We start from the raw sequence: 17,145 nt of genomic DNA, 5'->3' as shown, positions 1-17,145 counted from the left end.
CAAGATCACGGTGCTGACAGGGTTGGTGTCGCCTGAGACTTCTCTCCCAGACTGGCAGCTGGCTGCCTTCCTGCTGCCTTTTCACGTGGGCATCCCTCGTGCACTTGCTTGTCCTGGTGACCCTCCCTCATCTTACACTGGTGGGATCCACTCACACTGGATTAGGGCCCCAACCTCATGGCCTCATTTTAGTTTAATCACCTCTTTAGAGAGCTTATCTCCAATTGTGGTAACATTCTGAGATACTGGGGACTGAGGCTTCAGCATGGCAAGTTCTGGAGGAGACACAATGCAGCCCGTAACACTGTGAAATACTGCTTAGTCTAAACCGTGGAGTCTACAATCCTGGTTTCAAATCCCTGCTTCTGCTTCTGTCTGGGTGGCCTGAAGAGGCTCTCTAGGCCTCAATTTCCTCATTTGTAATATGCAATCGAGCCTAGAAAATCCAAGGAAAAATGTATTAATGCATATAAAGTGCTTAGCTATAGTCAAATAATGAGCATTCACTGCATGGTAGCTATTTTTGTTATTATTCCAGTAGAGAGAAAATCTACACGGGGAGGATTAAGAACATCTCACAAAGATATTGGTATCTGAAGTAGACAGCAGGGAGTCCGGGGGAAGGGCATTCGTGGTGGAGAGACTACTTGCTGTGGAGAAGAGGCGCACTTTGACCAGAGACTAAGTATGTGAGAGATCTACGGTGACAAATATTTGTCAGAAGCACCTTGAAACTGTTTTTGAATGCATAAATGAAGAATTGACCATGTTCTGAACAGGAAACAACTGATTAGAGTGGTGCTTTAAGAATATTAGCATAGCAACATGATTTAGGATACATAAAAGTGACAAGGTACAGCAAATGTAATCATTTTTCTGGGGCACCCATTTTTTCAAAAAGTGTCTTCATTCATTTGTTTTTTTATTCAACAAGTATTTATTAAGCACTTACTATCTATCAGCCTTTACACCAGACACTGGGGAGGTGAATTGATGCCTGGGATTTTTTTTTTCCTGCTAAGGATTTGACCTCAAAAATAGGGTTTTTTTTGTCCCTTCTCTCCCCAGGTTTTGAAGAAGGACAGAAATATGCTGAGAAAATAATGGCAAAACACAAAGAGGTTCTTGAATCTATCACTGAATTATGTGTCTCTCTCACAGAGCTTGAAGAAAAGCTGAAGGTAATTTCTTCTTCCCAGAATATGTATTTTCAAGTGATATAAATAAAAATGTGTTGATAAGTGTCTTCTAGTGCAAAGATGTTCTAATAGAAATTCTCAAGGGACATAATGTGCACATTTGTTTCACAGCTTTCTAACATAATTATCTGGGTGTTTCTGATAATTAATTCTGTTTCTTTTCCATCACTGCAGAGAAAAATATTGCTGGGAAGGAGGGCTAAACACAATTAAGGTGTCTCATTTACATTTTCATGGATCACATCCTAAAGGATAAATGTGTGCCATTAAAATCAAAGTAAAGTCTGTATTAAGTAGCCTTATGTTTTCATTCCCAAATAATAAATGGAAGGGCTTTTTTTTTTTCCCCTTCCAAATTGTGGCCCCAGAGAAAATAAAATTAAATCCTCAGGTGCTATAGTCATTGAACATTTAGCTTCATAGAAGTATTAAACTAATCATTAGCATCCTTCATGAAATAAAAAGTTGATGGAATAAAGACTAGAGAGGAAATATGTTGATATTTAATGTCTAGGCAAATTCAGTTAAAAGAGAGAAATGCATATATTCTTTTATCTGTATTTTGTGAAAATTAGCTTCATTAGTACTGTTTTAGTGACTGGCTGAAAGAACTGGTTACTTAAGATGGAGAGAATAATGAAGTAATTAAGAACATAGGCTTTAGAGTAAAACAGCTGCCTAGTAATACCAGTCCTCCAAATTATTAGACTTGTGATTTGGGGTAAATTACCTCATCTCTTTCTGTCTCTGTTTCTTGATCTGTACAGTGGAGTGAATAGGGAAACCTAATCACAGAGTAACCTTGAGAATTGAAATGTGAAGACATTTATTTATAATTATTGTGATCATTGTTGATATCGAGACATAAGGGTGCTCTCGTAGTTCAGAGTAGAATTATATTTCTAGCAACCAGTTTTTCTGTATGAATTTCCATGTCATAAATTTGAGTACTCAGTTCGTTCAAAATAGTTTGCTAAGCTTTTAATTGAGTGGGTGACCAAACAAATCTTTTTTCCTTGAGAAACTAGATCTTAAACTTTTTTACCATTTTATATAACACTGCAATGAACATCTTCACATATAAAGATTTTTTTTTTCTCTTGTATCATTCCCTACACATAAACTCTCCAGAGCAGATTTGGGTAAATGAGCATGAAGTTGTTAATGTTTCTAATATACATATGCTAAATTACATTCCACAAACATTTTACAGTTTTAATGTCACCAGTAATGTACGATATGCCATATGCATATTGTCTTTTTAAACAATGATCATTTCTTCTCCACCTTCACCCAACCCTCTGAGGATCTGTCTCTTCTCCTGACTTCCAATACACAGCTTGAAAAGCACGGCTTTTCTTTGCTCTCTATTATCTAGAACAGCCCTCCCATTTCTGTTGTATATCTTCAAGTGAGGTCCACTTAAAAAAATTTACTCTCTTATCCCTTCATGGCCATTCTTTCTGAAAGTTCTTGCCACTCCCTCTGCCCACTTCCTCATTCCCCATTCTTTTTACACACCTTAGTTAGGATTGCACCCTCTTTTTCTCATTTTCAATCCATCACCTGGATTCTCTTTTGTACTAGTCAGGAGCCTCCTAATTATACACTCTAGCTAGATTACCCTTCCTTAAATACAGCTGCTAGTATCGTTTATATACTCAACGTACTCCACTATAAATTCTTCATTGCTTACCAAATAAAGTTGAAATTCAAGGCCTTCCAATGTTCCGCGGCTGACCGTCTTTCAAAATTAGTGTGCTTCTATATTCACTGTAGGTCCCTGTCTCAGTGGCGGGCTATCTCATATTCTTGAGTTTTCTGCTTCTACATCTTCATGTACATGACCTTCTCTCTCTGTTTATCTACATTTTACTATCTCTCAAAGCCAAACCCAAATGTTGCCTCTTTTTCAACTCCTTTGTTAGGCTTTTGCAAGTCCTTTGTCTGTTCCTCTCTGATCCCCCAGAACACTTGTATTCTTTCCTACTATAATCATCACATGTAACTACCATCACTACCTCAACCCATCTATTTGATTACACCTGAGAAAACCCTGTGGTTCTGTTCAGTTTAGGGTCCCACACAACATTTAATACTGTGCTTTGCCTAAGGTGGGTTTTCTAGAAAGAGTTTTGGCATTTGTAGTAAAAACTCAAAGGATTGGTACAGAGAAGAAGAATCCTTCAATAGCTCAAAAAGGTTTGATTTGGGTAGATATAAAAAATGAGGAAGAGCCTCCCTGGCAAGACTTATGGGTATCAACAAGGCTCTTACAAGTTAGACCCTGAACAAAAGCTTGTCAAAGAATGTTTGCTAACACATTACAGATATTTGCATGAGAGCATAAATGTCTGGTTTTTATGTTTTTAAGGTTGGTGCTATGGGCATTTTGTAGGGGTTATTAAAGTAGGCCCAGAAATCCCTATCAAAGCAGAAATAATGATAATAACCCTTTCTATTTGTATAAAATTTTGAGATATACAAAGGCTTTTCATATATATTACTTCAGTGCTTTCCAAATAACCTTATGATGGTGGTAAGGCAAATGTTTTCCTATTTTATTTATTTTAAAGATTTTATTTAAGTATTTATTTAGTCACTCATTCATTCAAGGAGAGGGAGAGAGAAAGAGCACATGAGGGGTAGGGAGAGAAGCACAAGCAGCCTCCTATGCAGGGCTTCATCTCACATCCCTGAGATCATGGCCTGAGCCGAAACCAAGAGTCGGATGTTTAACCACCCAGGTTAATGAGCCAGCCAGGGGCCCCATTTTCCTTGTTTTAGAGGTGGAGTTCAAAGAAGGTAAAAGAACTTTGCCTGGGACCTCACGATCAGTAGTGGTGAACTCTATAATTAAATATAATTCAAAATCTAGCATTCTTTCCACAACAACTGCCATTTTGAGATTAGATATCACATGTGTACTAAAGCGGAGTTAACTTATCCACTAATACCAACCAGCTTACGTTTTAGAGTTAGACTAAAATCTGAATCTCCCCCCAAATTCTCTGAGTCCATATAGCACATGCACTTTAAGGAGTGTGCTATTTCTTTAAGGCCCATCTAATGACCATGTTCCAGGTGGAATAGAGAATGTTCTGGTATGGTAAAATCCATCATCCTAAACTTGGTGTACCTGAGGCTCCTTTCACCTTTACAGAGTCTTTTCAGCCCTCACAGGGGCTCCCCAGCAGCTTGCAAGTGCCTGTACTTCCTTGACTAAAACAGCTCCATGACCTAAAGGAGCGTAATATCATCACCCACAGGAAACATCCTTTGTTCTCAACTTTTTTTCTTTACCATACTCAGTGATGTTTTCTTCCTCTCTTCATGAGTCTCCCAAATATTTGCTTATGCATATTCTCTGGTTTTCCTCTTCGTTCTCCACCAAAATCTTCAGACATTTCTTCCTCAGCACTTCTCCCTAAAGCACTCCTAATGGCTTAGTGGCCATGCACAATGATTCCTTTCTCTAGAGAATGCTCCTGTAGGTGCATCCTCCTGCAATAATGACTTCATTCTGGCTGGGCCTTTGAACAACCAATTTTTACTGGCAATGAATTGTATCAAAGCAGTGAGGTGGATGAGGGAGCTGTGAGCTTAACAAGATAATTTTGTAAATCACAACATGAGAGTCCTCAGTCTCTTGTGGAATACATTTGTGGAAAGGTTCCAAGTGGCCTATGTTTTCTTCCTAGGGGTTATTTTGTAGTGCTGTACTTCCAACTTTCCTGACCCAGGCTCTCACTAACCATTGCTTTGTACAGCAGGGGGACATTTTAAAGACAAATGTGAATTTGGAAGACCTCCATGACGACTTCATCGACCTGCTAAAAGAACCAGCGAGAAATACGCAGACACTATTCAATGAAGAAAGGAATAAGGTAAAGAAAATTATGTAATCTCAGTTATTCATTCTGTTTTGAGGTTAGAGTCCTTATTCATTGGAAAAAAAAAGTGAATTAAAGCCTTCTTTTCTATCTGAATCAAATCTTTCAATGCACATGCAATATGAATGTCCTTATCCTGCACTTCCCTTCTATACTTTACTTAGTTGTTCTTCTTCCATTTACACTATTTTCCTCCGAGCATCTCCTGTTTAACAGTGGGACCACAGCATTGCACAGTGGTATTGGGATAGCCCTTCAGTCACCATAATGTCACTCCAAACTACTACTATTTCTCCCACCTTTAGTTGCCTTTCCCATTTTCCTTTTAGTCAATCCCAACTTCAAATTTGACTTCTCTCTATTATACCACCAAGCTATGGTTCTGTTGTTTCACACTATCCACTGGAAAATCTTAATACATGAAATTAGCTTGTGTCTTATTCCACTGAATCTATCTCTAAGTTGATATTAGTATAGGTAATATACTAAAACATAAGATCCAACTGATATATAAATACTAAAGTACTTAAAATATTTAAATTACTTTGAAATCTATACATTACAGATAAAGTAAATATGTAGCAAAAATTTGAAATATTCACAAAATGCAAATATTTCATAATTTCAAACACATTATTTAAATCGCATCATTACGGATTTTCAATATAAGTTTCTCTCTCTCTATTTATAGTTGCTGGACTATAATTAGCTCCTATCTTTTTGCTTTGTCAAATTTGCTTCTAGTGTTTCTCTTTCTCCCAAGGAACTGAAGGAATAAACAGAGTCAACATTATTCTCAACTGCCCCCAAATTAATAAAGCATTCTTATGACATGAGAATTTAAAATAAATATCTCCCCACTTGTTGTTATCTCATGGAGAATGATTTATCTTTCCTTCAAGTCAGTACAATTCTTAGATCTTCTATATAACCTTCTATAATCTTTTCCACAAGTTAAATCTATGTCAAGGTCTACTGCAATTATACAATCTCCAGGCAGCAAGTATCATTATACAAACTGTCTTTTTTGTGGGATGGTCTTGAAGCATTTAAACCCTGATTCTACTCTGAAGCAAAGGAAAGCTGCCAAACCTTGATCACTCTGATGAATCTTAGTCTTATATCAGATAGCCTTTGGTTACTGTGATTGGTCTTTGGGATTTCTTAATCCCAGAGATATATTGATATTTTGGCCCAGATATATTGATATTTTGGCACAGGCTGTCCTGTGCATTATAGGATATTTAGCAACATTCCAGGCCTCTATCAACTAGATGACAGTGGCACTTCCACTCCTCACCCAGTTGTCATAACCAAACAATGTCCGTGGACATTGCCAGATGTTCCCTGGAGAACAAAATCACCTTTGATTGAGATCATCTCATTGAAATAGTGAAGAGTAACATTCAATGCATCACATTTTCTTAACTAGGTAGCATTTTTTCTTAAAGATTTTATTTATTTATTTGAGAGAGTGCAAGTGAGACAGAGGGAGCATGAGCAGAGGGGAGTGGCAGAGGGAGAGGGAGTAGCAGTCTCCCCACTGAGCAGAAAGCCCTATATGGGGCTTGATCCCAGGACCCTGGAATCATGACCTAAGCTGAAGGCAGACACTTAACTGACAGCCACCCAGATGCCCCTTCTTAACTAGGTTTCTAAGAGATACTAAATTCAGCTTATTTTTTGAATTCTGTACATTGTCTACACTGTCAACCACACCCATTTACTAAGAATTGAAGTGAAACTCATTATTACCAAAGCAAACATACTCATTTATACTTAGTAAATATAGATTTTCTTGTTTTTATTTATTTTTCTTAGAAAAAGAAATGAAAAGTTTCCTTTAAATAAAAAAGCAAGGTTTATTTTCACTGTGAAATCAATTTTTTTAATATAAGTTAAAAGGTCATTTGTTATTTAGTATAAAAGTGAAGGCCCACAATTATAGCTGTCAAGAACTCTCACTGACATCATTTCACATATACATTCAGGTGCAGTTAGCACAGACAGCAAAATGAAAGGGTGACAGTAATCTTCCCTTTAAACAGCTCAATCACATTTACCATTTTATTATCTCTATCATTTATATTATGGGTCAGATGTGATGATTTCCCCAAAAGCCATATGGACAGATAATAAACATACCAAGTAAAATAAAAGCTTATCTGGGAGTCATTGTGTCCAATTCTGATACCCCAAATGGTGTTATCTTCTTTGGAAAGTTATTGGACTCAGAAAGAACAATTCCAGTAGTGTTTGGTCAGAGGAAGATGGCAGCAGAGTAGGAGGGCTTGAGGCTCCTCTTGTCCCACAAACACAACTAGATAACTATCAAATCATCCTAAATATCCCAAAAAACAGCATGAAGACTGACGGAAGAAACTCTAGAACTAAAGGGAGAGAAGAGGTCATAACAAAGAAGGTAGAAAGTATGAAGATGTGATTTAGGGGAGAAACATATCACCAGTGCTATGGAAGGGAGGGTGCTGTGGGTGCAAAGAAGGGTGAGAGAGGAGCACACAGGAAAATGCACAAGGAGAACATTTTCTCAAAGACATTGGCTTGGAAAACAAGAGGGGCTGAATTTTGTGAGTTCTTGCAACCAGCAGGGCTTAAAGCCTGGATGGAGTGTTAAAGATCATCAGGTTTGACTGCCCTGCTCCTAGAGGGCAAGCAGGCAAACAATGAGGGGACAGACAGTGTGGAAAGAGCAATCTGAAGAATGCCTGGGGCACACAGTGTGGAGACTGCTCACTCTTCTTGGAGTGGAGTGCATCCTGAGAGGCAGTGTTTACAGAAATGCTTCTCCAGTAACAAAGGAACTAGGTGATACCATTTTCCTCCTCCAATCCTCAACGTAAATACAGATCCATCTATGAGAAGCAGTGCAGTGCCAACAGTAGCTGCCTGACTTGCTTACAACAAGCCCCACACCCCTATACTCTCACAGGACTGCCCCTTTCAATCAAACTTGCCTCAGTCCTAGCACAGCAGCTCCTCCCCTGAACACCAGTACAAATCCCTGCCCACACTATGTTTCCCAACCAGAGTGTTCTGCAGGGCGTCAGTTCTGGTGGAGGTGGTGTCTGATCTCATTTCACAAGCAGATCAGAGCATATGTAGGTAAAACTCACTACATAGAGGCAGGGGACTGAACACTGCCCACAGCATGCAAGAAAGCCTCTCCAGATGACTAGCCTGAAGGATAGAGCAGCCAAAATACAACAGGAGAGCACATGTAGCATACACCAGAGACACTCTCTGAAGTACCCCTTTGACATCAGCAATAGCATCTTCTTAAGTTGAAGGATACAAAATCAAATACAGAAATCTATTGCATTTCTACACACAATAATGAAACAGCAGAAAAAGAAATTAAGGAATCAGTCCCATTTACAATTGTACCAAATACAATAATATACCTAGGAATAAACCTAACCAAAAAGGTGAAAGACCTGTATTCTAGAAACTATAAAATACTGATGAAAGAAATTAAAGATGACACATAGAAATAGAAGACATTTCACGATCATGAGTTGGAAGAATAAATATTAAAATGTCTATACGGCCCAGGGCACCTAGTGGTTCAGTCAGTTAAACGTCCAACTTTTGATTTCAGCTCAGGTCTTGATCTCAGGGTTGTGAGTTCAAGCCCTGCAATGGTCTCCACACTGGGCGTGGAGCCTACTTAAAAAAAAAGTTCTATATTACCCAAAGCAATCTATAGATTTAACATAATCCATATCAAAATACCAACAACATTTTTCACAAAACTAGAACAAATAATCCTAAAATTTATGTGGAACCACAAAAGACCCAAATAACCAAAGCAATCTTGAAAAAGAAAAGAAAAGCTGGGGGCATCACAATGCCAGACTTCAAGCTCTATCACAAAGCTATAGTCATCAAGACAGCATGGTACTGGCACAAAAAGAGACACATAGATCAACAGAAAGAATAGAAAACCCAGAAATGAACCCACAGTTATATGGTCAGTTAATCTTTAACAAAACAGGAAAGAATAGCCAATGGAAAAAGACAGTCTCTCCAACAAATGGTGTTGGGAAAACTGGAAAGCAACATACAAAAGTGTGAAACTGAACCACTTTCTTACACCATACAAAAAATAAATTCAAAGAGGATAAAAAAACCTAAGGAGAACATAGGCAGTAACCTCTTTTGACATCTGCCACAGCATCTTCCTTCTAGATATGTCTCCTGAGGCAAGGGGGGAAAAGCAAAAATAAACTGTTGGGACTTCATCAAGATAAAAGCTTCTGCACAGCAAAGCTAACAGGCGCCCTACCAAATGGGAGAAAATAATCACAAATGACATATTTGATAAAGGATTAATATCCAAAATATAAAAAGAACCTATCAAACTCAACACCCAAAAAACAAATAATCCTGTTAAGAAATGGGCAAAAGACATGAATAGACATTTTTCCAAAGAAGATATACAGATGATCAACAGACACATGGAAAGATGTGCAGCATCACTGATCATCAGGGAAATACAAAACAAAACTAGGATGAGATATCACCTCATATGGGTCAGAATGGCCAAAATTAACAACACAGGAAGCAACAGGTGTTGGCAAAGATGTAGAGAAAGAGAAACCCCCTTGCACTGTTGGTGGAAATGCAAACTGGTGTAGGCACTCTGGAAAACAGTATGGATGTTCCTCAAAAAGTTTAAAATAAAACTACCCCTCCAGTCCAGTAACTGCACTACTAGATATTTACCCAAAGAATAAAAAGTACTAATTCAAAGGGATACATGCATCCTCATATTTATAGCAGCATTATCTACAATAACTAAATTACATAAATAGCCCAAGAGTCCATTGACTGATGAATGGACAAAGAAGCTGTGGTATGTATATATAAAATATGTATACATATATATACATGCATATATGTGTATATACAGTATATGTGTATACATATGTAAATATAATATATATTATATAATAGAATATTATTCAGCCATAGAAAAAAATCAAATCTTGCCATTTGCAAGAACATGGATGGAGCGAGAGAATTATGCTAACTGAACTAAATCAGTCAGAGGAAGACAAATAGCATATGATTTCACTCATATGTGGAATTTAAGAAGCACAACAAATGAACCTAGAGGGAGAAAAGAGACAGAGAAAGAGGCAAATCAAGAAACAGACTCTTAATTATAGAGAACAAACTGATGGTCACCAGAGGGGAAGTGGGGCGGGGGATGGTGAAACAGGTGATGGGGATTAACCAGTGCACTTGTGATGAGCACCAGGAGGTGTTGAATCACTAAATTTTATCACTGTATTTTATACCTGAAACTAATGCTTAATAAACTAATACTAAATAAATAATAAACTGATAACACTGTATGTTAACTAACTGGAATTTAAATAAAAACTTTTTAAAAAGAGAACAATTCCCCCAGACTATTACAAGAATATATTCATCACAGGTTTTCTCTTGGACATAATAAAGCGTTTCTCATTTTTCAAACTCCCAAATGCAACAGGTGCATTAGGCAATTTAGTAAATGCAGTGCCCATTATGCTGTTAACAGATTAGTGATGGTATTTTACTTCCAAGGTGAGCAGTGTAGTTAAATCCATAGTAATATCTGAAAACTCCTCGGGTTAAATGAACTCCCAGAAATATAAAGAGACTCCCGCAAAATCATAGAACTATTCAGCAGAAGATGCCAGCTTACGATGCCCACATTTATGGTTATAGAATTCAAGTGCTAGAAGGGATATAACAATCATCTGATCAAATACCATTATATAGTTGAGGAAACTCAGACTAAAAAAGATCAAATATTTTGCCCTCCACAAATCCCAGAAACCAATGTCTGAACTGGGCGGCCATTCTCCTGAATTTCAGACATACTAACTTTTCCCCCAAGATCGAAGGAAAGCAAGGAACTGCTGCATATAAATGAGTTGCTTTGTAATGACACTGCAGATTCCCATGCCAACAACATGGAAGTACCTTTTTGATATTAAGGATTTTTAATTCCATGAAGTAAATCTGGAAGTTAAGTGCTTTCCCAGACCACAAAGGAAATCATAGCTGGGAAATGATGTTGCCAGTTTAAGACTCAGATCTAATTCTCATAGGTTGAAGATACTGCCAACAAAAGCAGGTAAGTTGGAAGCCTTCTTTGAACTGAGCTCATTTAAACTATACTTATATAGAATCAACTCACTTTTTGCAAGGAGGTATAGCAGCCCAATCCTGTACAACTCAGAGCCAGGGACACACAGGCAATGAAGGCATCATTCCCCCACCGCACAGTGATATTTCGTTGCTGCATCCCAAGATGAGCAAATTTAAAACAAATTTATGTTTTCAAAGTTCCCCTTAATATACATTATCTGACAGTCCAGTTTGGAGGTAACATATCATAGAAAAGATAATTTAAAAATTTAAGAACCAGTTACTTAACTGCCCCCACAGCCTTAGAACCAAACTAATATGAGGGAGGGGGATCAATTGCTCAGATGGAGTAGAACACAAGACCATGGGTTAGTCAATACCTCTCATCTCCCAGAGAAAGTAGTCTGGATCCACCTGCCTGGATTAAGTATATCTCTACAGAAAAGAAAAAAATAATGACACACATTGTTGATGCTTAATTACAGTTGGCAGCATCAAAAATATCTATTGTAGGTACTTTTTTATCATTTGCTTTATAATTTATTGTTTTTTAAATTAAAGTACCATTGTACAGGTGTACATAGTGATTCAACAAGTCTATATGTTACACTGTGCTCATCTCAAGTGTAGCTACAAACATCTCTCACCATGCAACACATTTAACACTGTATGTTAATTATACTTGAACTTCAAAAATTAATTAAAATTAAAAAGGAAGTTTTGTGAAATTCGATAATGACCTAAAAACTGAAAGGTTATTTGTCTTTGAGAATAAAGGAAGAAGTGCCAAGGGCCAACATGGATTGACTCAGGAAAAATTGTATTAAATTCACCTTATTTTGCTTTGTGAGATGATTATTTAATGGATAATTCTAGGTTAGTGCCATAGGCAAAATTTACTGTGATTTCAAAAAGTCATTTGATAAACACATTCATGATCTCTCTCTTACAGTAGGTGGAAAGATATGAACTGAATGAGTTTGGTCAGGTTATAACTGTTCTAAGAATGTTAGATAGTTCAACAGTGTCAACCTGGAAGACAATGTGCCTTGCCTTGGGGAGACATCTGACTTTGTCCTAACTCTGCAGTGTTCAACACTTCTGTCAATGGCATTAATAGAGAAGGTAGAAAATTTTAGCTGATTAAAAACTCAGTATGAATCAAAGTCACATCTGGTTCTTATAGAAACAAAAAAACTAATATAATCACTTTAACAAAAATATATCATATAGATCAAGGAGTTGTTGGTCCACTGAGTAGTTCCCATCTGAAAGTAAATAAATCCTGGAAATAAACATATTTAAGGGGAACATTAATAAGTTGAAATGTTTCTAGAAAAAGATTTGATAACACTCTCTCTCTTATTGTCAGTAGAAATTATCTGATAGTGTTATTTTCTGTGGACAGCATTTTTCTACTTTAGGTATTGTACAGGGTAAAAAAAATAATGTTCTTGGATTGCCTTCTGAGTTTGGCACCATCTGAACAAGAGGCACAAGAGTGAGGAATCAATCACTCGTAAAAACTGGCTTAGGAAACATGGCTTGGACTTTTCTAGAGGGTTTCCTAAAACTTCTTCGCTGATTTAGATAGACGGCCTACCCAGACACTTGGGTGCACAGCTAGAGAACCACAGGCTTTCTGGACAGGCCCTTTCAGACTTCAGAGCGAGTGTAAATACACACATCTTCTGGAAGGCAGAACAACAAGAAAGGCCTCAGAAAGCCAGAGCTGAGCACGCTCAGTCTAAACCTGTGGCTGACTAAGTCATTTCCTCCCCAAGAGGTGAGGAGGAGTGAGGAGACTAGATTGGATTCTTACTCAAGTTTCTCTCCTAAACTTGTTGCAAATTTTCAGACAATACATTATTCTCCTCTGGAAAGACACAGGTTCCCCAAAGAAGTCATTAAGAAGTTGCCTGGCTATGGGTGACCCTCCTATCAACAAATGTCCCTGCTGTGAGGGAGCTTATAGTCCAGTGGGAGTGGGACTTCCCAAAAGGTGACCAGGATCATTAAAGTCCTAGAGTCAAGACAGATGAAGCCCTGAGGTTTTAGTTCAATGAGAAGTCATGGCACCAATTTTCCAGTCAAAAAACTGTTAAAAGAGGAGAGCAGTCAGACATATCCTGTGTTGCTCGGGGAGGCTAGCTCAGATCCGTTGTTAGATACCTAGTGAAGGCATAGCTTTGCTAAATACAGGAAGAGATTCTTTTTTTTTTTTTTTTTAAGATTTTATTTATTTATTTGACAGACGGAGATCACAAGTAGGCAGAGAGGCAGGTAGAGAGAGAGAGGGGGAAGCAGGCTCCCTGCTGAGCAGAGAGCCGGATGCGGGGCTTGATCCCAGGACCCTAAGACCATGACCTGAGCCAAAGGCAGAGGCTTAACCCACTGAGCCACCCAGGTGCCTCCAGGAAGAGATTCTTAACACAAGTAAAGCATAAAATTCTCCTCAAAGAAAGCATCCTTTCGGGAAAAGTGTTCAAACAGAGGTTACCAGAATGTTATGGAGGAGATTTCCTAGACTGAATAGGAAGTTGGATCAAAGTCCCTTTGAAAAAGAAAACAAAAGCAGAGCCAAGCCGAAGAAGGAGGGGCATTTCCTATTGCCTATGTGCTTATTTAGTAATTTATTTTTAATTACAAGAGATTTTTAAAAACTTCTGGCTTATTTTTAAACCTAGAGTTTTAACTTCTACTAAATGGCTGAAGGAAACCATGTTCTCTAAAACTGAGGACCATTTGTATCTCTGGGAAAGTAGAAGGAACATTGTTTTGTTTTTGCTTCTGATCTTCAACCTGAAACATATTTATTTCTCAAAAATTATGTATAAAATATATGTCAGCGGGAGGACTATGAGCTAAAATGAAGAACTCAAAGTCAAGGCGAGACCTAACTTTCTTAGGTGCACATAGTAGCAATAGAACAAAACATGGTAATTGTTAAGTAAGTAAAAATGCACCCAAATACTGAGGAAAGGGGAAAAAAGAATTAGATATAAAACAACACATTGAGATAGATGAGATCCCTTTCAGCTTCAGTGCTCTTTCGAATCTATGCCAGAAAGGATATTTGAGCATCTTCTGAAACCAGAGATAGACACGGATTAGCAGGGAGAAATACTAGATCAGCGTAAGCAGGAGGTGAAGGACTGCCTTTCGCAGGCTCCTAGCATGACCTGCGCTCCACATGGCACAGAAGGATGCGTGGCAGGCCTTCCCTTTTTATATCTGGTGTTCTTTTGTGGAAGACCATAACATGCGATAGTTCCATTGATATCCACCTCCCCCACTAGGCTCTTACCTCCCTGAAGGCACAGACTTGGTTTACTTTTACTCATTTCATCTCACTAATGTCTGGCATGGCACTTAGTAGGAAACAAGTGCTTAATAGGTACTTTACAATGGAAGAATAAAAATAAGGGGCTTTAAGTCATTAAAAGTGGTTTTCTCCATATGAGGTATATGGAGTTATCAAACTCCTAAAGACAGAAAGTAGGAGGAACTGGTGAGAGGAGAGAATGGAGAACTTAGTGTTTAATGGGCACAGAGTTTAAGTCTGGAAAGACGGAAGATTTCCGGAGGGGGATGATGGATGGTTGCGTCCATGTGAGTGTACTTAACGGCTTTGAACTATACACTTAAAAATGCTTAAAATGGTAAGTCTCATATTGTGCATACTTCACCACAGTAATAATAATGAGCGGCTTTCCTAAGAAAGAAAGAGGGGTTATTCTTAGGAGGGTCTGAGGGATCGCCTAACAAGGGAGCCTCTGAGATTTAAGAACTATGTGTCCCCATGGAGTGTAGACCCATAATCCAAAGCAGAATTTGCTGGTGGGAGGACAGTCCTCAGATCATGATTTGGAAGACATTGATCCAATTCAACCCCCTCATTATAGGTGAAAACTAGGGCGTTCTTTCCTCTGTTTCATAAGGCCGATCACATTTCATTCAGAGACTGGAGGTCAGTTTACCAGCTCCTTAGTCACGGCATGGGACTGGGCCCAGGTTCCACAGACTGATGGTTTCAAGTTCTGTACCACTTGTGCCAGGGCCCCAAGCTTGAACTCACTTGTAGGTTTTCTCAGATTGTCTGCCTGATTGAAGTTGAGGCCTGGAAAAAGAAAATTCAGTGACTAACCTGAAGCTTTGGCTTTTCTGTTTTGAAGGTGCAGGGAGCAGGAGATTTGGCCATCAATGGAACAGGAGAGGGTCAGTATCCCCAGCACCTGAAGGAGCCGCCCTCTGACAGAGAGGCTGCTGTCCAAGGCCAGCTCTTGCCTGCAGACACGCTTTCTGGAGAAGAATATGAATGTGTCTCACCTGATGACATCTCCTTGCCTCCACTCCCGGGAAGCCCCGATCCCCCGCTTGGCCCGGCTGACATGGACGTGGAGGAGCGTGCCAGCCCTTCCCTCAGCATTCACACAAGCAGCTACAAGATGCAGACTGGGGCCAGCAGGCCAGGGGAGGCCCAGGCCTTGGGCATTCCACCCCCTGCTGCTTTTGCTGACACTTACAATGATGAGAGAGAAACTTTCTCAAGTCATTTTGAGAGGCCTTACCCCCAGTTCAAAGCTGAGCTCCCATTAACCTCCAGAGGATTTCTGGAAAAAAGTACTGCCTTCTGCACAATCAGGGCTAAACATCCAGAGAGCATGCCGAGTGAAGTGCATGACAGAGCTTCACAGCAGCACCCTCAGGCTCAGGGACGTTTGCTAGAAACCCGGGAGAAAGTGCATGTCAGTGATAACATCACTAAACCCCAAGACAGGCTGCATGCTTCCCAGGATGCATTCCCAGGCCTTGGGTTTCTCTCAGACCCCGGACGGGCCTATCAGAGGCAAATGGTCCCCAAAGACGAGATTAAATGCACATCAGCAAAGAACACTGTGGTCAGCCTTGCTGGCCAGGCACCTAATTTCTCCAGACTCCTGTCTAATGTAACTGTCACAGAAGGTTCGCCAGTGACTTTGGAAGTTGAAGTAACAGGATTTCCAGAGCCTACTCTGACATGGTGGGTAGCTTATAATGACAAGTCATAAACACATTGAATGATGGAGCAAATCATTCTGTGTACACTAACTTAAAGGTGTAGGGATAGCTGATTAGTATTCTGCAACCCTGTACCTCGCATGATTCAACCTCACACCAACCCCCAACTCTCCCTGTAGGCACAGCATGGCTAATCCCCAGAAGAAAGCAAAAGGAACCACATAAAATAATCACGTAACCAACTCCAAAGGCACTGCAACTTAGCCGTGCTCTTTTGTGGGGTTTGGTTTTTTGTTTTTTGGGGTTTTTGTTGTTGTTGTTGTTTGGGGTTTTTTTTGGTATTAGTCTAACATTCCACGTTTCTGAAGATTGTGAGTTGAAATTCTTTCTTATTGTTTATTTCTACGTAAGCATGACATTTAACTTAACATCCTGTATTCGATAAAAAACATAAGAATTTGGGTTTTCTCCTTTTCTTTCATTTACCTATTTCATCTTTTCCCTCTTCCCAACAGAGTCACACATTACTTTTATAATATTTGTTTGTTTCACTAAGATTTCTTTCTATAAATTTCTTCAGTGTGAGAGAAGGAATAAAAATATTTCTTTCACAGTAGCTCCCAGTGACAGGTAATAAACCCAGTTTTGAAAGGTGGTATAATAACTGAGCTGTGAACAATAAGATTTCCCTCTGGAGACATTAATTTTTAGCGTATTTGTTTTAATAGAAAGTAAGCTGCAGAATACAAGTTTTGAATCACTGTTGTTTTTTTTTTTTTTTTGTCTCTCTTTTTTTTTTTTTTTTTTAATTTATTTCCAGCATAACAGTATTCATTATTTTTGCACCACACCCCGTGCTCCATGCAATCCGTGCCCTCTATAATACC

General features: G+C 38.8%; 1 protein-coding gene across 7 annotated transcripts in view; it reads left to right on the top strand.

Annotated features, from left to right (window-relative positions):
* The window catches only part of CCDC141 (coiled-coil domain containing 141), a 235,072-nt gene that overhangs the window by 204,539 nt on the left and 13,388 nt on the right, over window positions 1-17,145 (top strand). For 6 of the 7 annotated variants that reach the window (XM_032356082.1, XM_032356079.1, XM_032356080.1 and 3 more), the window contains 3 exons: window positions 1,069-1,181; window positions 4,970-5,086; window positions 15,433-16,280. In XM_032356082.1, coding sequence (XP_032211973.1) covers window positions 1,069-1,181; window positions 4,970-5,086; window positions 15,433-16,280 — 1,078 coding nt within the window. The remainder of the gene's footprint in view (window positions 1-1,068; window positions 1,182-4,969; window positions 5,087-15,432; window positions 16,281-17,145) is intronic. The other variant, XM_032356081.1, reaches the window with a different exon arrangement.

This window comes from Mustela erminea, chromosome 8 (assembly GCF_009829155.1).
Source record: "Mustela erminea isolate mMusErm1 chromosome 8, mMusErm1.Pri, whole genome shotgun sequence".
In the NCBI taxonomy this organism is placed as follows: Eukaryota; Metazoa; Chordata; class Mammalia; order Carnivora; family Mustelidae; genus Mustela; species Mustela erminea.
The sequence above is the reverse complement of the archived record's forward strand: the minus strand, read 5'-3'. Positions and strand labels throughout refer to the sequence as shown.